The sequence below is a fragment of the Astatotilapia calliptera genome, chromosome 12 (assembly GCF_964374335.1).
Source record: "Astatotilapia calliptera chromosome 12, fAstCal68.1, whole genome shotgun sequence".
NCBI classification, from domain to species: domain Eukaryota; kingdom Metazoa; phylum Chordata; class Actinopteri; order Cichliformes; family Cichlidae; genus Astatotilapia; species Astatotilapia calliptera.
The window spans coordinates 30,267,751-30,290,677 of NC_137433.1; the positions used below are offsets into that span (position 1 = coordinate 30,267,751).

Genomic DNA, 22,927 nt, shown 5'->3' on the forward strand with positions numbered 1-22,927 from the left:
AGATGAGGCCTGTGCCCTCATTATTCCATCACAAATTAAACCGATAAAAGATCTGGAGTTGACTCAAAAGTGCAGAATTTGTAGCATACTGGAAATTAGGTTTAAAGAGATTGATGCAATTAAAGAAGGCTCTTATTACTGTAGGTTAAAACCTAAAATAAATAAATCAGAGAGATAGAAAAATTTTAACGGCAAAAGGCCCGAAAGACTACAGAAACACAACTAAAGCAGATAATCGCAGAATTATTTCCTTTATTAAGAAAACCGAAATCAAGAATACTGGTACTCTGAAGCGTATCATTGTCAGAGTCTACAATCAAGAGATGTCTTAATGGCTATAAATAGAGTGCAAACCACTGGTTACAGTCAAGAACAAGAAGAGCAGATTATAATTTGCCAGAAAACATCTAAAAGTGTCCGCACAGTTCTGGGGAAAAAAGAAGCAAAATGACAAAAAAGTAGAATTGTCCAGATGCTTATGGCCCTGTATGTCATGGAACGATTCAATGAGCAAGGTAAGAGTGCGGTTAGCAAAAATACCCACGTAATTTAATGAAAGACTACCACCATGACAGAAAGATGGATAGAACCTTTTAAACTGTGTGAAGATCAGCTAAGAGCTGATGTCAGCGCTATTAGCAAGTTTCTAGTGCTATGTTTAAAACAAAAATCCTCTGGGAAAGACTGACATGAATTTTTTCACAGATTGATCTTCTCAATTCAAGGTGGACATTTTAATTGGGACTAAATCTGCTAGAGCCCCAGGAAGTGTGGAACATACACTGAAGCATCCCCATTTTGCCTTGAGTTTTATTGGTTAGTGTTTCATGATAATGATTTAACAGCTGAATTTATGCTGAATAAAATAATTTTAAATTATAGGAAAAGATTAGCAGTTGGAGCACATTTGCTGTGTTTATGATGTGGAAAGAAAAAAAAAAAAGGTGAGGGGAGGCTGAGGTTTGTGGAGCATCTCTGTAGAGATGTTTATTTTAATTGGTTGCACATATTGATTTTGAGATGATCCGTAACAAATGTTGGGCATTTTACTAGTTCTTTGTGTACAAGTAAATTGTTATGGTTATGAGGCAGAAAAAAATCTACCACCAATACTTCGAGACCACATTGTTGCAATCCAGTCCACAAAATGCCACATATAAATCACATAAAAATATCTGTCATTAATTCGCTTCAATTTTGATCTCAGTCTCCTATTTTAAATGTCATGAAATTGTTTCTGGGCCTCTAAATTTCTGTTTGTGTTGCTAGGCAACATCCAGATAAACTGGAAAGGGTTGACAAGGCTGGAAGACTAGTTCTGAATTCCACCGCACAATATTATTAAAAGAGTATTATGTTTTCATGTCTCCTCTTTTCTTCCCTGCAGCTGTCCCTCAGAAACATCCTGTAAGCTTCATTAGAGATAATAGTATTTTTAGAAGTCTTCTCTTTCTGCTTCTGAGTTAATTTCAGTGTTGGGATTCAGGCAAATATCAGAGACATTTAAATTCTTATTAAAAAGCTATTCATGTTATCTTTTAGTTGTGGCAGTGACACACACACACACACACACACACACACACACACACACACACACACACACACAAATAGCTCTAAGATCTTTTGCCAAGTATAGATCTTCATAGCCTAGTATCACATTTGCTATCTTAATCCAAAGGTAATACTCTGATTGCAATCAAACTTTCTAGGTGTGCAGTTATGCAGCTGGGTTACTAACCGATCAGAATATCAATGGTCATGAAATGAAATAAAATTCAAGAATTTTTAGAGCTTGGAAGGGAAAATTACCACTAGTAATGGGTCACAATGGGGCTTTGATGAAAAGCAGAAAGCTGTATTTACTTAGGCAGTGGTAAAAACTGCCAAAAGCCATGAAGGGATCTGAATACCTAAAAGGACCCAGTGATGGAAAATGTTCATTTGGATGTCATCTCTAAAGTAAAACATTCAGACAAGCAAGAAATACAAACATTTAATTGAATGGAAGGCATTCCAAGTCTTTCAAGGAAGAAAGTCAGTCACTAAATGTATTACAGTAAGGTGTCATACTTTAGTTGATTTACCAGCCAGAGTGAAAACTGAATTAGCATTATTTCTGAGGAGAGCCAAAAAAAAATTCTATTCAATGGGTTCTATGTATGAAGTGGCCACAAGATTTATTCAAGGGTTTTCCCTTCAATCTTTTGTTCATTATGTTTTGAACTACTATGTCCAGGAAAACTCCTCCTCCACGCTTGTGCCAGCGACTGCCGTGTGGAAGTCTTATCTTTAATTACTGCCAGATGAAATTCTCAGTTATTTATTAATTTTATTCTTTGGAAGAGATTCAGTACAGTACAGACAGTTTAACAGATTGCATCTTGCCAGCTCAGCTACAGTTTTAGACATGTGGGCTTAACAATTAAAATATCCACTTCTTCAAGCTGGATCCATCTATCTATCGTACATGGTAAATAGTTCGTACACAGAGCTTTCTACTGTATTTGAGCACTCAAAGCTTATCTGTAATGGGATTTTCTGGTATCTTCAAATCTTTAACATAATTAATTAACATAATTAACAATTCTTTTACATCCAAAATGCAATATTTACCTTATAAAGAATGTCACGACTTTAATTTTGAAATCCAGGTTACCAGGTTATGTTGATTTAGCAGCTTTAGAGTGTAAACTATAGCAATTACACTAAAGTTTCACATTTGAATAAACAAATGTACTGTCAAACAGGAGTTACTCATTGTTCTTTCTAGTCTAACGCACATGTGAAGAGGACAATGCTTCATATCTCTAACATATTCAAACAACTTACTGTGATGGAGAACAAGTGTGAGAATAATTTGTAAACTCCACTGACAAGTGGAGCTTCAATTGCTACATCACGACACGCGTAGGGACACATTACCATGATAATTGCTCAGAGGTGCTCTTGTGTCTGATTGCTCCTGAGTGTCTTTTATTGACTTAGTAGCGTCCAGTAACATGTCTTCCCTGAAACAGACACGGGTATATTTGCACATGCTGTCACACACTCTGACAAACAGAGACTCACAGCTTCTCCTCCACCCTCCATCCTAAGCACCCAATTAGCAGCTACACCTGGCCACCTGCCTCCAATCAGAATAGAGAGACTGTTTCCATGGTAGCCAGAAACCAAAAATTTCATATGCGGATCAGAGATGATAGGTAGGATGGATAATGACTGTCTGTATGTAGGTTTAGAGAACAAAAAAGGGTCTGCATGCAAAATGCAGAAAAAACGTCCATTAGTCTATCGATATGTCTAAATTGCTTGGTGTGTGATCTTCTTCTTTTTTCCTTTACACTAAAACAAGCACACTATATTTAATATTTAAAGGATTTGATACATTTGCAGTGTATTTCACTGGAAATTATTTTGTAAATTCATTTGATGAAGTACAGATTCTATGAATTTAAAAAATCGATTTTTAAAAGAACTTAATTAAATACTGACAAAATAATACATAAGTATTATAAAGTATGTTGTTTTCTAATATTTTCTTCTGTTTGAATCTTCTTAGATTTCTAATATCATGAAATATATTATTACCTTATTATGAACCACACTGTAAGTGAATGAGAAGTACAGCTTGAAAGCACACGTCTAAGGCGTAGGCACTTTAGACACTATAGTTCTACTTTTGTACTTTCTATACTTTACGTTCCTCTGTTGTCTTCCCAAAGTCTTGTAAGTTTCCATCTTAAATCAAATGCTGGTGGAGAAGGACCTTTTGAAAATTTAGCATTCATTTTGGTTTTCCATCATGTACAGTTGGTGCCCTTGAGGTATTATAGCTGTGCCAAATGGGTGGTCCACAAAACACTGAACACTGGCATGCTTTCAGGACGACAAGAGTGAAACACAGTTTTTGTATGAATGTCATAAACCATTGTTACTGGTCCCAGTTCTTCTTTCCCGGATTTGCAGAAAATGGCCATCCAAGTCTGGTTAGGTCTGATCACGTCAGATAGGTTTAACATTTAATGTTACACATAGTGTGATATAACATTAGACTCACAAGGTAAAACAAGATAAAACACTTGATTCAGTGTGAGTTGGCAGTAAGAGCACTGACAACAGTTGCGTAATCATACTTCATGTTGCATCTTGAGACCGTTATCAAATCCTCACTCTCTTCATTTACCCCTATCACCACTAATCAAAACGAGCCACCGAGAGCAAAGGAGATCTTGCACTGCAAAACAATTCCTGATTATTGTTCATCAAGCTGTTGTTTTGTTTGTTCTTATAGAGACAGCCCTTTTTATGATTGACATAAATGGTTACCATAGCGATGGATGAAATTTGATTGATTTAATGTCAACAAAAATAACTTAAAAAGACAGCAAGACATAGACTGAGACACAAATAAACCCATTTACAGACAGGCTTGAAAAGGCCCTTTGTTTTAAAATTAAAACTGCAGGGGAACACAAAAGTGACGTTTTGTCGCTTCTTACCATCCACGTTTCCCAACTGTTGTCAGCTGTCAGGGTGACATCAATTCACGCAGACAAAACTTTCTAAAATTATTTTTCCCAGAATTGTTGTGAGCAACCGTTGTGTTGTTACATTCTCATCTGAACAATTTTCTTGCGAAACATCTAAAAAAGAAGCAATTTGTCTTTTTTTTTTCAGCTCTCTTTTGTATTTACCCAGTTGAAAGTTGTCCATGCCAGTTTTTTTTCCCCCTTTCTTTCCTTTTTAAAATGTTATCTGTCTAGAAGGATGAGCACACAAGCTGTTTTAACATCACCTTCCTTTACATTTACACAGTGGCACACACTCCCCCGCTGGGAGCTTCCTTGTCCAACCAGACTACTGAGCAGCTCCACTGGAGCACATGGGATTAAGGGCAAAGGTCTGCTGAATAACTGTTGCCCTTTTTATGTTTTTGCATTCAGAGCAGATACAATGAAATTATGCCTTGTCTGCATAGATTCAGGGCAACAAGTGAAGCCATGTTACAGTTCAGTCTCAGCACCAAAGTCTTAAGCAGACTGGCAGGTCTTTCAAGTATCACAAATATTGTATTCAGAAGTTACTTGACCGTTGCCTTAAAAGTAATGTACAGTGATGTTAATACAGATATATAAGGGCTTTATTGCACTCATGCATGTGTTTCTTGGCAATGGATTTCATGGGACAACTGAAAAATGTTTTGAAACCCATAAAGAGTAGAGTACTTGCAAACAATCTGGCAAATGTTACGAAGAAGATAAGCTTAACCTTTTTTTTTTTTAAACCAAGAAATGTTGGTTTAAAACGATGTACAATGTTTTTGTATCTAAATAATCTTCATACTATTTAATATCTAAAGTGTCACATTTTTAGAATTCAGAGACCCCCAAAAATTGATTCTCTTCATCTGGATGCAGCATTTTCAGTGTGAGAAACATTTCGTCACTCATCCAAGTGACTTCTTCATTTTCATTGCAGGTTTTCCCAACCTTTTAAACATTACATTTACATAATGACTGAAACTAGCACCACTGACTAACAATGGGCCATGAGGTCCGTTTCATGATCAATAATCTGAAAATTGTCATGGCCACTGGTCAATGACCATTGATCAATTGCCATGAGTACCATTCATAGAGAGTTGGTGAATTACTGCAATAACAGCATTGTAAGGTGGTGAAAGATGTACCCTTACGCCCCCTCCTCGATTCAGAGATGGTCTTTCCCTTTTCACATAAATGTCCTCCTTGACTCCTTGCTCAAATCAGCGTTCCTCCCTGTCCAGGATGTATATATCCTCATCATTGACAGTGACTACTGGCCTGTTGGTGTAACGGGTGTCACAGATTTGTGAGGGTTTTATATACAAAACTCCTTGAGAATTTAAAAATGCTTCTCTTAATATTTGCAGTTGTTCACCGCGTCTCTTGTTTAAAGATATTAATCAAAAGCATCCAAGAACTAAAACAGGATATGTTTAATTGTGTTTGACACACTCAGGAATATCCCAGTGATGGTAAAGATTGTGATGTCACAAGGATCATTGGCAGCTTTGTGAATCTATCACTTATTCATCCATCACTTTGTCCAGCAGCATCTTTCCAAAATAGCCAGCCAGATTGCAGTGAAACTTGGCAACAATATTTATGCCACCCCCACTCATAAAGTCTGCTAGCTTGGTTCTGTTGTTTGGAGTTCCTGCTGTCACAATGCAGAATATAGTACATGTATGTAGGAGGCCTTTTGCAATGACTGTCAGTGTTGGCAACACTGACGCAAATTCTTTCTTCTTTTTTTTCCTTTTTCTTCTCAAAGTATATGAGAACACTCGCTACTTCTGGCAAACTGAATAATGTTTATCTTTTTTTTTTTCTTCATCAGCATCACTATCTTTGGTACCGGGGCCAAGTGGCTGTCTGTGCTGCAGGAGAGGAACCTGACACCCTGTAAGTTGTGTTCATGGATAGAAGAGAGTAAAATAAATATGTGAGCATGGTCACAGACATATAGACATACACACCTACTTTATGAGAATGGAATTTGTAGCAATAAGAGCAGATGGACACAGTAATGATTATAATAGTAATGTTGTTTGACTCTGAATGTCCTTTATTCCATTAACTGGATGAAATAACAGTTTGCCCTATGTTCTGGAGTATGACACTGAATTAAAAGGATAAAAAGGCTGTTATGATTTTTCATATGAGTCATGGATAGGTCCACCTAATTGCTTTTAGTGACACAACTTTCTAGAGAAAGAAAAAGATCTGGACAGATAACCAGAGCTGTGCTGGTGCTTTTTTTTTTTTTTTTTTGACTTGCTGCTAGCTTTCATGTAGTGGTTACTCTTTGGAACTTGTGCAGCAACAAATTAGATACTGTATTGTGTTAGAACAAAACACTATCACAGCACAGTTGTTAGTCTTTGCTATAGAGTAACTTCCATCAGGTTTTCCTTATTTGTAAGAATTCTAGATTTTATACCTGTTTCGCATTATTGTAGGTGTTCATTTCACTGGAAAGCAACAGGAATTCTAGTTAAATTAGTTAAGCTATATTTCAGTTTCACACAGCCATATTTTAGACAGCAAAACTATAGTTTGAGAGACAGTTATTTCCATCTGCAGTAATTTATATCTGATACCTCTATTCTGGGACTGTACACCTCCCAGCCTTTCCACATCCATAGATGTTAGCACAAAATAGAACAAGCATCAATGAAAGCAGATATTACATTGATTAAGTGAAACACAGCATAAAAGAAGGAGCTGTGGTGGAGGTGGTTTTTAAAGATACCTGCAGATATGCATTCACTCCAGGCAGTCTGACGCAGATTAACTATATTGATATAAATATATTAGATTTTCCAATTAGCCATCGATCGATGTGGGCTGGCATTAAGATCTGATCAGATTGCAGTTGAGCTTGATATTGTAGTCCACCTCCTTACTACTACAATAGATATGTCAATAGGGCGGTGCAATATGGCCAAAAATATTTAGCACAATATCTATTTGAAAATTTGCGATAACGATATAACTGACGATATAATTGGCACAAGACAAAATACTTTGTCTCCTCCACAACTTTATTAGTGCAAAAAAAACCCCATCTATGTATTTTCACTTAAACAAGCAGCCGTTTTTTATGTGCATTAAAGCTATATAAAAATTTAACAGTGCAAATGCAAATTCCTTGCTGACAGTTTAACCAAAAGGCATTTCCAGTGGAAATTGGCCGACATATCCTTAGCATAAAAATGTATAATATCCATAAAACCTAAAAAGAGGTTATACACACACAATGCAGTAATATTATGTTGAAGCACAGTACGTATTACTCATTGAGGCTCCCGACTACAGTAGCCGTAATGCTCCGACAATCCATCAAGCGGTCCGGCTTCGTAGCCTAGCAACATGCGCTATCGCGGTAGAGTGGTATGGTCAAAATCTCTACTGCTGGCCAAATTCATATCGTTTCTACCATATACTGTTTATACCGCCCACCCCTAACTTGGGATTACGTATCTTGGGCAAAGATACTTGGGTATACAGACCAGGGAACCACCAACCTTTCAGTAAGTGGATGAACTGCTCTACCGAAACTATAGTCACTTGTGTTTTTGGGAGCGATTTTTAGCTACTTCTAAAGTAACACAGTGGTTAGCACTGTTTCCTCACAGGTCCTGGGTTCGAATCCACAGGCTGTCTGTATTCCACCCATGTCTGCGTGGGTTCTCTCTCCAGCTTCCTTCCACAGCCTGAAGACATTCTTATTGGCCATAGGTGTGAATGTGAGCAGAAATAGCTGTTTGTCTCTCTGTGTTAACTCTCTTTAGATTGGCATTGTGTCCAGGGTGTACCCAACCTCTTTTCCTATGGCAGCTGGGATAGGCTGTAGCCCAACTGTTATCCTAATTTGTGGAAGAAAATTGATGGGTTTAAACATCCGCTGCCAGCTGGAAAAATTAAAACAAACATGAAGAAATCACAGTGAAGTCCAGGATTTATTAAGCCTATATGGCATATAAGAAACATTACATGATTTTCATCAAATCAAAATATAATGGTTTTAATGTGAGTTTAGTCTAAATTTACTTTGTTGTCCATCTACACTCAGGAGTACAATGTACAGGAAATAGTGGGACACTGAAATAGGATTCCAAGAAAGTAAAGTACCAAACCAGCTGTGTGTGTTAAGAGCTCTGTGTGTGTCATCCATACACATTGCAGTAATAACATTTGTAGTGTATGGCTAAATTGCAGCCACCAGGCTTAACAATTTTTCTGTCAGAAGTGCAAACAGAAAAAACTTGCATATACCAAGTGTCACCATGTAGCACAGTGCATTCTGATAATCGCCACAAATCTGCATTTGTTGCCCTTGTTTGTGCGTCTCTCTTTAACTTTAAATGAGCTGAACCCATTCCTAATTCTAATACTAAACAGAAAGGCATAAAAAAAATAAAACATTGCTGTGTCTCTGTGCTTGTCTCGCTCTCTTGTTCCCGCTCGCTGCCCCACCCCTATTAGTCAGCCAGCCACTTGATCCAGTTGGCATTGTGTGTGTGCATTTGGATGCTTATTAGAGAAAGAGAGCGTGGCAAAGGGAGATGTTGGTGTGTGTGTGTGTGTGTGTGCGTGCGTGCGTGCGTACATGCATGCCTCCACTGGCCCGAGGAGGATAGTGGGAGCTTCTTCACTGGCTGCCCCAGCGGAGAGGCCCTTTTCCCTAGGATGACATTTGGACTGGACACCTGGAGGCATGGTGGGGGGTAGCAAAAGTCCAACTGTGTGTGTGTGCGCAGAGCAAGGGGCAGTTGCTGGAACCTTATTAGTTCCCAGAGTGTTATTGGCTTGTGGTTTGGGCATATGTGTGTGACAGAGAACATGGACATGGATCTTGAGGATGGCTAAAGCGATGTGTGCGGTACGTTGCATGCTCTGTCACATCAGGGTGGCAAACTACAATAACACAACAAGTTGGGGTGCAACAAGCCACAGCTGTTCAAATGTGAATACCCATTTTATGTGTTTGGTTTACTAAATTGGTTCAAATGATTGGTGACTCCAACTTGGTTAGGTTTGGGTTGTTTTTTTGGGGGGGTAACCACTGTGATAACTGATCCCAGACCAGTAATTCTAAAATATGTGCAGCCTCACTATAAAAGTGTGACTATTGTTGTCTCAATACAAGCAGGTAAACTGCATATTGAGTCTGATCAAAAACCAATGTTTTTGCTCATTTGCTCTCTTGAAGCAAATGAGAATCCCAAATAATCTTTTCAGATTTTCCAATTTGCCCACATTATTTTTGACCAGTTAATGAATCCAAATTTATTGTACTTCCGGAACTCACTGAATTTTTAACACTCAACATTTTAGGAACATTTTAGGTTGTATTCAAAAAGTGACTTCAAACACAGTTATGTATTACTAATAACTAAACTACGGAGTTTATTGTTCATCTTCTTTCGCTATTTATTTTTACCTTTTGTGTTTTCCTTCTCTAGCGGAAACACACAATCTCCAGTCCCTCCACACTATCCTGTCTACTGGATCTCCTCTCAAACCTCAGATCTACGACTATGTCTACCGCTGCATAAAGAGCACCGTGCTGCTGGGCTCCATTTCAGGTGACTCAATAACACATAACCTGCTAGGACACATATTATTTTTCTAATACTTAAGAATTTAAGAATAACATAATGTTTATTTAGAATTATGACACAAAATCATTTAATCATTAAAAAGAACTGTAGATAAATATTTGTCTTAGACATTAATATTACAGTTTTAATTAATTTAAAAATGTCAAGCTTTTACTCAATAAGAACAATTTATAGTATACTTTTTTAATGAATGAAATATTCAACAGGTGCATATTAGTGCATTTTCTGCTAATCAGGTTGTGGTTTGACAAAAAAACTATTGTCTATAATATATTCTTTATAAAAATTTGACAGACAATCTGTGGCGCTTCAAATTAATAGCTACTTAACTAGGAACATAATGCATGAAATGCCTGCACAATAAGTAAAGATTAATCGTGCCAGCTGTTGTTGTTTTTTCTCCAGTTATTGCTAAAGACCTGTTGTCTGTTTTGTTCACTAACAAATGAAACCAAGTTCTGTTTATTTTTAATTTGATTCAGCCGTCGAGTATCCTTTATACTCCATTTCATCTTTCTCCTGTTTTTGATTAAGAATAATAGCTGCATTGTAGCTACATTGAGGACAACTTGTGATATGCTAGCTTTTATCAGTGAGTGACCATACTTGAATTTACTGATAAACTGATACCCAAGAAACTACTCAATACTTGATAAAATACTATCGGAGATTACTATTTCCAAGTTACTTAAAAAAATTGTGGTTCTGTGCATCTGGTGACTAAGCTCCACATTTTAATTACCAATCAAATACAGTTAGTCAGGTAGGCTGTTATCTTGTGTCTAGACTTTCCTCAGTTTCAGTCTGGTACTTTCAGAGAAACTTGGCATTTTTTAGACTTAAGTAATTGTTTTATTCTGTAAAATTAACACCATCCATTACAACTCTGCAGACAGGACTGATGGTGTTTGTTGCCTGGCTCTCACATTAATGTTATCATTTTAATATTAGCCATAGCTGCTAACCACTATCTTAATGATAACAGATGGCTAAGGTGGCTATTGGATAAAGGTAACTTCAGCTGCTCTGTTTTTTCTCCAGTGGTTTCCACAGCAGCTGGATCCACATATTTGATTTGGCAAAAATCTTATGCCAGATGCTCTTCCAGGCACAACCCTCCCAATTACCTGGGCTTGGGACCAACACTGGCACTAGCTTGTGACACCCTAAGGCAAGATTTTTGGTAAACGGGTAATTGCTAATAGCTAACAGCTAACATGAACGTGAACTGGCCAGTTTAACATTTATCATAACTGTACAATACTTCACTGTTGTTGAAACATGAGCTTTTCTGACCTTTTGAAATTCCCCCTAAAGTGCTTTTCACAAAACTGAAGAAGAGCACATTAGAACACACACTAGCAAAACTAGCAAGCCTGTTGATCCCAAATACAAATGCAATGTCTAGCCTTGTCCATTAGATTGTGTTTATTTTTAGATGTGTTCTGAGTGTTTTCTTTAATTTAGACTGGTTGACCACTTTGATTTTTTTTTCTCTCGTGTTTAAACAACTAATAAGTTAGTTGTAAGGAACATCCCTGACAAAAATGAAAGAAAAGAAGGATTATGTAAATGTAAGATTACTTATATTTAACCTAATGTTATTTTATATATATATTGACAAATCAAGATATTTATATCCAAGATGATTCTGGTGCATAATGTGATGTCTGAGCAACAAATTGTTTGGTTCCCGATGTCTTTATGACAGAAACCGGATACTTAAACTAAAAAAAAAATGTATTTTAAAACATTTAAAATATATACTGTATTTGTATTTTGAAATTTTAAAGCTAAAACAGAAAAGCATCTCTGACACAAGCACAAAAGGACTGATGCATAATAATAAAACAATAAATTGTATAGAAGGCTACATATTCCTCACCACCCACAACTGTCGCACATGCACACACACACGCACGGGTCTAACGCACACAGTGCTTCTCAGCCCATTGTGATGTTGTCAGGCCAGTAGAATGCTATCTGTCTCTTTCTGTGAGTCCTGAAACGTTTAACATTTAGCAGAGCTTGGGTGACTGACGTATTAAACACACACACACACAAACACACACACACACACACACACACACACGCACACTGAGAAGCAGCTTGGAATGTCACGCTTGCATACACATACACGCAGCCATTGTGAATGACAGCCCAAATGGGTACAGCATATAGCCTCAAATACACAAGCAAACATATGCAAAGTTGCACATGCTCACAATGACATGTAAGTCGAAATGCTGGACACAAGCGTCAGCTGAAATGTCAATCACAGGCAGAAATCTGGTGAGAGATGGAAAATAAACAGAAGAAATCTGCAAGCAGATTTTCTTAGGTTATTTTTGTCGTAAATATCTGTGTCTCTGCAGAGTCTGTAAGATAAGTGAAGAAAGAAATCTGTTTAGTGAGGAAGGTGGTCTGTGCAAAATTTGCTGTAGGCTTAAGAATCTACTGAAAACTTCAAAAATAGTTGGTTATGGCAATTACACATTTTCGTTTGTTTGCATTATAGGTTGTTACTCAACAACTCATACGATTTTGTGACACACATCAACAACTTTTATGAGACAAACACATAGAACGAATCAAGGAAAAACAAGTTTTTGCTTATTAGCTCAATACAAAGCTGTAGTCATCCCCTTTTTAATTGCGTTAGTAAGTCAATAAAACAAGTTCAGTATTAAATGGTATCACATAACAGAGGCACTGAGAAACCATGTTAGCTAAACAGATAAAACTGTTTTCTTCTTCCACTTTAAAGATCCTTTATAGTTACTTTGTAAAGATTTTTTAATGAGTCAAATGGCTTATGGAAACAGTAGGTATTGTAACTATTGTAGCTTTTGGCATTAGAAAAATGAGTTTAATCCCAACAGTGCCGTTGAGGTGCATCAGTTCAGCCATTGTGCCAAATTACATTATATTTTACCATAAGGTTTTGGGACTGCCATACTCCAGCAGCAGAAGTATGAGGGGAAAAAGTAGAAGATTTCAGATGCCTGTATACCTTACTGCTTGGCCATCAAACATGTTTTATTTAGAATGTGCAAACCATCTCAGCTTTGCCTCTCTGACTTTGTCTCCAAAGAGCTCAACCTGTTCCTGTGCTGTTCCTCTGACAGTATAGTGTTATAATATTTGAACAAAATGATAGCTAAAGTGGTAAATTGTGAAGAAGACCCAATTTGTTATTCATCTGGACTCGTCCTTTTGGAATTATAGCGCTGGCTCTTTGTGAATGTGTGACTCGAAACAGCAGGTCCTGCCCCAGTCACTTTCCATCTTGCTGCCAAGGGCAACAGAGGGCTGCAACCCTTTTGGCTGCCAACCGACCTAACCTTGACCCATGAGGTCAATGCTGTGTGTGTGTGTTCTGAATGCTCATATATGTGGGTCCCTTGCTGATTTTACCCCGTGTCACTGTGTGTGTATAAACATGTGCTTCAGTTAAAGTCTACTTGGGGTTGTGAAAACTTTTAACGGAGATTGTCGTGTATATCAGGAGAGTGTTTGTGTGTTTTCTGTTCAGCAGGGACCTCAGACCCCTGTTGCTCTTCAGTGGGTGATTTTAACACTTTCACTGCTGGATTTACTCAATCCTAATATACCTCCATCTGACTCTCCATATGTCAGCTCTCCACACCCATTTTGCCTCTTCTCTTCTCTTCTCTTCTCTTCTCTTCTCTTCTCTTCTCTTCTCTTCTCTTCTCTTCTCTTCTCTTCTCTTCTCTTCTCTTCTCTTCTCTTCTCTTCTCTTCTCTGTGTTAATTTTGAAGTATTTACCAAGTCATCTTTTCAATTTTCCTTTAGTTTTTGGTTTCAATTCAGTTCATTTTTGGATAAATGAATTCATGTGTAGGTTAGCTGTGTAGGTTGCTTGGTTTGTCTCAGTTGGTGGCTTTGTTTGACCTCAAACTGTGCAGGTAGTTTTTCAAAGCAGTAACACCTCCACAAATGAAAGAAGATGTGCGTGCACGCACTCACATGTGCAAAAATCTATGAAAACTAACTGGGGAGTTCAAAAAACCTTTTTCTTCACTTCAAAATAGTCACTGCTGTTAGGAGCATCAGATCAGTGTGACACGTTGCACTCTTGTGTATATACACCTTACTCACACATGCACACTACATGTCAGATGATGGAAGGCATCCCAAGAAAACCACATTGACTTTTGGCTTAAATGTGCTTCTGTTTGTGTGTGTATGTATGTATTTTTGTGTGTTTGTACTCACCTATTAAGGTAAATGTAATATTAATCTAATTGCGTATCGTCCCACTATAAGTGTGTGTGTTTAATCAGAAGACAAAGTTTCTACTTCCTCCTGGGAGCCAATTAGAGCTCAATAAAGAACCTGCCAGAAAGAGAGACGGAGAAAACGAGTGTAAAGAACAAAGAAATGCAAGAAAGGAGGAAGGAGCAGTAGAAGGGCATAGAGCAACTGAGAGAAAGCAAACGAGATGGATGGATGGTATCTGTCACGCAGAGTGGAACGAAATAGGGAGGTAGAGAACAAACAATAAGAAGGGAGATGAATAGAACGTGTCAGAAATGGTATATGATTGGAAGGTAGAAAGAGATGAATAGATGTGTGCGTCTTCATGACAGTTTTAGGAAAGTGCTGCAAAGGGAAGGAACTCCTATATAGGTCAATGAAGGTGGAGCAGCGAGCTAATGCTGCCTGTGTGTGGAGCAAAAAAATACAAGACACTGGTATTAAGTGTGATAATGTCTCTTGGTCAGTGTTTGCTGATATTTTACATAGTTACGTGATATGGGTGTGGCTCTGTACATTCCAAGTATTCCAAACTAAATGAAATAAGGTAAAAACGTACACATTGCCTCCCTCCAACCAGTTTCACCATTTGAGGTCTAAGTCATCATATGTGCTAACCCTAACCCTAGTCCTACCACACTAAATGTGATTCATTATCTTTATCACATCATAAAATATCTAAGAGACTTCTGACTATTTACAGTAAAATGTGTCTAAAACAGAAGCATACCCGATATTGTTGGCTTCAATCTATTTTTGTCTGCACTTTCAATATAATTTAAAAGGAAACTGCGTCTTGCTGCTAGGTCATCTTAAACTGGCACATCCAATGACTCTAAAGGATTAAAGAATGGTCTACGCCTTCCTGGAAAGTTTTTGAAATTAAAATTTGTAGAGAAAATTATTGGTACCCCTCAGAAATGGTGATAAATAAGTGGAATATGGAAACTAAAGATTGTCTTTATCATAGGCGTTAAAAGTATATGCCAAACATGGTCAAAGTTAAGACTTGAAGAATCACCAAAGCAACTTCCTGTTCCTGTTACCACAGCTCTTACTATTATTTATAAAGTTTAAGATCCAGAGGTCAGGGGCAATAGTAATGTTTGGCCAAGGTTCTTTGTGGCAAGAGCTGAGGAGATTCCACTTTTAAAACAGAAATAAAAAAGCCAGCATAAAGTTTGCTAAAATACATGTAGACGAGCAACAGTGCTTGTAGGAGAAATCACAATTAGAATCGCTCATCAGCTCCATGTTCACTGAGGAATAAGAAAAAAAGAAGAAGAAAAGAACACCTCTTTGAAACACAGATGGTACTCTGTTATAATGGGAAAACCTTGCTATAACTGTTATAGGGTTCACTGACTTTATTCAGGGTACAATGAAAACCACAGCAATGAATTTATTAAGACGCTACAGAGTTAACAGACTTCCCATTGCTCTGTCTTTTTTGTAGGTCAAGGTTCCTCCAACAGCGTTAATGACAAAAACTTAAGACACAAGCTGGTCAATTTTAACTTCTTAGAAAAATTATATGTCTGTTGCAGAAATATAATGGAAAACTTCCCGGTTTCTCTCAACTCTTTTCCCAGGTGGCACTGACATAGTGTCGTGTTTCATGGGCCAGAACCCAACAGTTCCAGTGTATCGAGGTGAGATTCAATCAAGAAATCTCGGCATGGCTGTGGAAGCCTGGAGCCCTGACGGTAAGACTCTGGGTGAATCTCTTCAGAATTTAATAATCCCTCCTACCACTTTCTGTTTCATTCAACCTCAATAGCAATTAAGAGATTTACTGTATGGGGACAATAGAGCAACAGAGTCAAGGGGATTGAGGTCAGCTTTTAAATAAGCTTCAGGTTCAGGCTGCATTTTAAAAAATAAAAAAATAAAAAAATGTGTATATATATATACATATATATATATATATATATATATATATATATATATATATATATATATATATATATATATATATATATATATATATATATATATATATATGGACGTGTTCATTGTGTTATGATTTTAACCACCTCTATTTGAACTTTACCTGACAAAAAAGATAACTTTATATATATATATATATATATGGTGGAGCTTATATGTATATATTTGCCAGGCCAAAAAGTAACTGAAGGAATGTGTGAACTTTCCCTGGAACAATATACTGACCAACTTTAGCGAAACACATTTTTTTAAATTATTAATTTCAAATAAAAAGGGTGTTGTTCTTTATTTATTTATTTATTTTTTATCATGGTGGAAGTCTTCAAAGCCCTCTAGGTTTCTGTCATTGATTTCAGTCCCTCTTTCCCCAGCTCCCTGCTGCAGGCTGTACTGGCATTTCTCCACCACCTCAAAGGAGAGTGGATTGAAGGATAATTTAAAGGCAGTTTTGTAGAAAGAGTTTGGGATTATTTTAGTCAGTCTTTAAGCCTATAACACCGTCCTGAGGGAGGCTGTTAGGGTTGTGTGAAACCACACACTAAAGGTATCAGGTTCTCTGAGAGCGACACACATTCTTTTTGTTTTTATCAGAGAAGGATTTATACTGTGTCTCTTATACGCTTATGTGTTTGTGCATATGGACGTGTGCCCAGGTTTATATGGGTTGCAGGGAAACACACACCGCAACTTTCTGTTCCTGTGAAATATGTGTTTTAACAGGTAAGCCTGTGTGGGGAGAGAGTGGGGAGCTTGTCTGCTTGAAGCCAATCCCCTGCCAGCCAACACACTTCTGGAATGACGAGAATCAGAGCAAATATCATAAAGCATACTTTTCTACATATCCCGGTAACCACACAAATGTTGTGTAAAAATAGAAACATATTTACAGTTTACATGTACATAAAGAGACACCTGTAATACCCCTGCTGTACAGCTACCCTTTAAGCAATATCGCCCAGTTTAAATTTATCTGTGCTTACATTATGTAACTGTTTTTATTTGCATTTATTGCTCCTTCATTTTTTAATGTTTGTTTTCAGTATGTGTTCTTCAAGTATGCACAAAAAAAAAAAATCAAAGTTTCAGACAAATTTTTCCTTTTCTCATTCTGTAGGGGTGTGGGCCCACGGAGACTACTGTAAAATCAATCCAAAGACAGGGGGCATTGTCATGCTGGGCAGAAGGTCAGCCATTAACTGCAATCAATACGTTTTATTGATTCATCAGGACAGGCTTAAATGTACTTCATACCCTTTTGTGTGATATTTTGTCACAACTCTAGGCAGTAGAGTCATTTTTTTCCTGTGGAAATTTGTGGCAAAATGGCTCGCAATTACAGGAACGCCAGCTCTGAATTTAGAAAATCTGTTTTTTCTGTAGTGACGGCACGCTGAACCCCAACGGAGTCCGATTCGGCAGCTCAGAGATCTACAACATTGGTGAGTCTTTATCTGCAGATGGAGTAGGGTGTGGGTGTAAGATGATAAAAGAAAATGGTTCTGAGTCATGGTTCTTTTTATGTTCCTGGAAAAATAAGACTTTGCCATCCCATTGTCCACTTTTTAAAGTTTACTCACTTGCCATTCTCCGTACGTACTCACGCTGCTTAGTTTGACACTTTTTGTCTTTTCTGTTCTTTTAATCTTTACTCTCATTTTCTTTTCACCTCTCACATCTTTTTCTCTCTGTGTCTCATCTTTTTTGGTTTGCCTTTTTGCCCTCTGCCCTCTCCTTTCCTCTCCTCTCTGCAGTGGAGGCGTTTGAGGAAGTGTCAGACAGTCTTTGTGTTCCACAGTACAACGCTGACGGAGAAGAGAGAGTTATTTTGTTCTTAAAGATGGCACCTGGTAAGCCCTTCAGTCCAGAGTTGGTGGCAAAGATTAAAGGAGCCATTAGAAAAGCTCTGTCTGCTCGACACGTACCCGCCCTGCTGCTGGAGACCAGAGACATTCCTGTAAGAAAAAAAAGAAATCTATCAGTTAGTTATGAAAAAACTTTATATTATTCTGTCAGGCTGCAAATAGAAAAATCCTTTTTGTTGAATGACAGCCTTTATTTCATTCCTCTACAGTATACCATCAGCGGTAAGAAGGTGGAGGTAGCTGTAAAACAAGTGATTGCTGGTCGGGAGGTGACACAAAGAGGAGCATTCTCCAATCCTGACTCACTGGACCTCTACAAAAACATTCCTGAACTGCAAAACTATTAGAGATGTGGCTTCACAGAGCTGAAGAGAGGGTCTGCAAAGACACGTAGCCTGAAAAGATTTTAGCTTTGATTTTAGACTAACTTTATGTAAATTTACAGGTACAGGGTGATATGCAAAGTTCATTGCATGGGTTCCTCAAACAGGCACCCTGCGCTGCATACAGGGCAAAAAGGTGATGATGTGTGTCAAAATAATATATAACAATACCAAACAAGATGTATTATAATAATAAATTAATTATATCAGGCAGACAGAGAGACATAGTGTTCCACAAGTCATCAAGCAGCTGCTCATAGTCTACCGTACTGCACAATTAAGTGTTGGAAGTGGAACACTGAAAGAGGCTTTGGATATAATATCGTGTGTTTAGCAGTGCTTGTGAATAAGCTCATGCTTTGAAGCCCTTGAAGAAATGAAACGCAGTATAAAGTGCTTTGCTTCGGCTTCACACTTTGATTGTTATCAGCTACTGAAGAACCATATCACCTTGAGTGGGTCCCTGAATAAAATCCATGGAGGTGTGTAGATAAATACACCCACGCATCTTGGAGTTACGCCTCAGCTTTTGCTCATATCACCATATCATGTTTATGTGGTGTGGATTGCTATCTTAATGTGGATATTTGTATATCGGTATAAATTTTGGAACTGTGAAACTGTGTTGACTTTACAGTTATGCCTTTAACGATAGCCACCCAAACGTGTTAACCAAAGTCATGGAAGTTGTATTATGTTTGTGTAACAGTTCTAGTTTACTTAATTCTTGAATAAGGAAGCCTAGAAAACTAAACTAATATCATATAATTTAATATAGCTTACTAATAACTAATATAGCTTTTTTTTTCTGCCTAAAAAGCTATATCACATTTCATACTTGATTCTGAACCTTTGTTTTCGAAATCCTCTATTCAATGTTGTCCCCCCATCCAAAACCAGAATAGGTCGTTATCTATCAATCTATCAAAGCAAGGATTCAGTCAAGATGCACATTTCTCATTTCACCACAGAAGCCTGTTGTATACATTTGTATCTATGTTCCATGATTGTTACAACGCTAAGAAAAGCATGTGTTGTACTTTGTACATAGAAAAAATGAGTTATTTATTTAAAATTTCCTAATTATAATAACAAATTCTGTAGCCTAGTTGATGCTATTAACTGTAGTGGTTTTGGTCACTAGTAAATCTGTAATAAAACACAATTCCTGTGGGTTTGATTTCCATTTTCCATGAGAAGCAAATACCTGACCAGAGTGTCAATTGTGCAAAGGAACAGACGTCAGAGAGCCATTTGATCTATGGATAAGAATGAAACTGAAAGAAAAAAAAAATAGGGACCATTTTCTCATTTGGCTTATTGTGTGTGTGGTTTCCTGTATAAGTTGGTGCGTTAAGCTTCTTTTCTTTATGATTATTTTAAATATTTGGTATAACTGTAAACCATTTAACTGGATACATGTGCGTTTAATGTTTGAGTTCACAATCATGCCTATATCAAACAAAAGCTCCAGGAACAAAGTTTTGATTGGAATACTGCTATTTTGTATGTAGACAATTAAATTAAATTAATTAATTTAATTATTTTGTCTCATAAAGATGCACAAGTCCTTTTACTCCTATAGGAGACAAGAATCATAAATAACTGGATGGTTTGCACTTGAGTGAAATCAGGTGGAACATTGGAGATCTGCATTGTTTTTAGTAAATATATGTTCTTTAGGCATCAAATATTTCTTATGATAAAGCATTTTTACTGTGTGTATTTAGTTTGAGAATGCAAGAATCAAACATGACAGATGTTTTGGACGATATTCTAGGTTGTATGTTCTTTTTGATAACGGGATAACGTTGGTCACTGTAGGTCTGGTTTCGAGCTGTGTGATTGTGAACGCTATTTGCACACCTTGTCTTTGTTGAGTTTTCCGAGGGAATATCTGTGTAAGAAACAACTTTAAAGCTGTTTAACACAGGGATTTTGTTGTATGCATTTTCTGGCTGGAAACTGTCAGCTAACCAATAAAGTGAGGCCAGTCTGAGAGCAAACAAAAAGTTTTGTGTTCCAAAATGTAAGCCTTTTATGCTTATTGTAAATTTACAGTACGCATCCACATTGCTTTCCTAAGATAAACTGGGAAGCTCTTCATCCAAGGCTTTCTAGGCACAGCACACATGTATGAAGTAAACAGGAGTGTGAATCAACATTTATGTTTAACAGCTTAACTAAAATATTTACCTCTGAGCTCTGACACAAAACTACCAGCAACTAATAAGTAGTTGCCGAAAGTTTATAGACCTAAATATTCTGAGCTGAGGTATACAGCTTATTTGAGTTTTATCTTCATCCACAGCCAATATCCATCCATCCATCCATCCATTCGCTTCCGCTTATCCTTTTCAGGGTTGCGGGGGGCGCTGGAGCCTATCCCAGCTGTCATAGGGCGAGAAGCGGGGTACACCCTGGACAGGTCGCCAGTCTGTCGCAGGGCCAACAGCCAATATGATATTATTAAGTTAGCACTGGTGCTATAGCTTTCGATGTGAGATGAACAACTCGGCATACGAACTGTGGAAAAAAACGCCATAAAACAAACTGACACACTCATTGAATAACAAAAAATGTGTGTGCACGTGTGTGTTTGAGTAACTGTGTCTCAGCTTGTGTGTTTTGATCTGTGTAAAGCCAGTCATTTTGACAGACAGCTCCTTTAGAAATAAACTTGGCAGTTTAAAAGCTCCCTATAACCTTTATAAGTGTGAATGCTCAGCCCTGCCAGTCACCCAAACTTCAAAATGTAGCAGTGAGAAAAATAGAAACAGGGAGGCTTGGTTAGAGTCCAGTTCCTCAGTGTAGAAAGGCTAACAAACATCAGTGCTGAGTACCAAACAGTTCCCCAAGGGGCTCTGAGTTGTTTGATTTATCCCAACAGTCTCATAAGAGAGCACATCACAAACCAGGAAATGACTGTTTACCACCTGATGTTGCACTTTACATAGGTTGACTGTTAATTACCATCCACGAACCTTGTGTCTGTGTATCAGCTTGTTTGTGCTTCAAATAATGTGGTTGTGGCGACGTCTCCTGTAGTGGGAACTAACACAAAGGTAGTTCTGAGTACGTTGGCTGGCGTTTACTGCTGGTTTGTGAGCAATTTTTGACAAAATTATAACATCTTGATCATGTAAGGACATATTCACAAAACGTTGCATGTTTGAGATCAAAATTAAGGTCACCCTCATACAGTGTTGGGGAGTAACGGAATACATGTACCTCCGTTACGTATTTGAAATACAAAATATGAGTAACTGTATTCCGTTACAGTTACCGTTTAAAAAGGTGGTATTCAGAATAGTTACTTTGTTGAAATAAAGGGATTACACAGCGGTCTTTTCCTGTTTTATATGTTAGGCTATGCCCTCTCTATTTTTGGTAATTCCACACCGGTGGAAACCAAACAAAATACGCATTAAGAGGCTCAAATGCCTGTGTCTCAATCTCGCGTCTCATAATGACTCTGTCGCTGGTGAAATATGGATGGTATTGTTCAGCACCACAGGCCCAGGTGTACTGCCATACATACCCGTTATGTGTCGGTGAGCACGAGGGAGGGAGAAAAAGAGTGGAAAAGTACGAGTTGTCACTGACCAGAAACGGGAGCTGTAAGCATGTAAATATTATAATAACCACTGCAGCCAAAAAGAGTGCCTGACGAGCCCAGTTGTAAGTAAGCTATTAAGACTCGACTGTACACTGTGTTCGTGTTTTCCTCCGAAACAATAAGTTCCGTTGGAGCAGCCTTTCAACGTCTCTCTCCGTCTCTCCTTAGCAAAGCTGACCCAGACAACAAAGTAAAGCTAGTTTTCAGCTACGAGCCCGACACGGAACACGACGGACGTCCCTTTACGGCTCGGAGCCGCAAACCTGTTTTATATACACGCGGAATAGTTTTCTATACAAGATCGCTGCAAAACGTGCAGTCTTACCTAATGTCCACCCTACTGTAACTCATTTTATATTAAGATTTTAAAATCTAGTTGCTATTGGTATGGTGAATAACCTTCAGTAATAGTAATAAACCACACAGCAATGGTACATTCATGCAGTTGTAAAAAGCTAAATGATATATTAAGTAATCCAAAGTATTCAGAATATGTTACTCTCGCTGAGTAACGTAACAGAATACGTTACTATATACATTTTGGGGCATGTATTCTGTAATACAACACTGCCCTCATAGATGGGCCAGGTATAGTTGTGGCAGTAAAACATGTGTTTAAAGTCACACTACATGCTTGACACTCCTATGAAGGTTGCCCGCA

At 37.7% G+C, this 22,927-nt stretch overlaps 1 protein-coding gene across 1 annotated transcript in view; it reads left to right on the forward strand.

The window, feature by feature from the left end:
* The window catches only part of aacs (acetoacetyl-CoA synthetase), a 41,085-nt gene extending 20,426 nt beyond the window's left edge, over nt 1-20,659 (forward strand). Inside the window, exons 11-18 of the mRNA XM_026187180.2 lie at nt 6,382-6,446; nt 10,013-10,135; nt 16,045-16,158; nt 17,123-17,248; nt 17,517-17,586; nt 17,783-17,841; nt 18,154-18,356; nt 18,474-20,659. Of these exons, the coding sequence (XP_026042965.1) occupies nt 6,382-6,446; nt 10,013-10,135; nt 16,045-16,158; nt 17,123-17,248; nt 17,517-17,586; nt 17,783-17,841; nt 18,154-18,356; nt 18,474-18,611 (898 nt within the window). The 3' untranslated portion in view covers nt 18,612-20,659. The remainder of the gene's footprint in view (nt 1-6,381; nt 6,447-10,012; nt 10,136-16,044; nt 16,159-17,122; nt 17,249-17,516; nt 17,587-17,782; nt 17,842-18,153; nt 18,357-18,473) is intronic.
* Nucleotides 20,660-22,927: the final 2,268 nt, after the last annotated feature.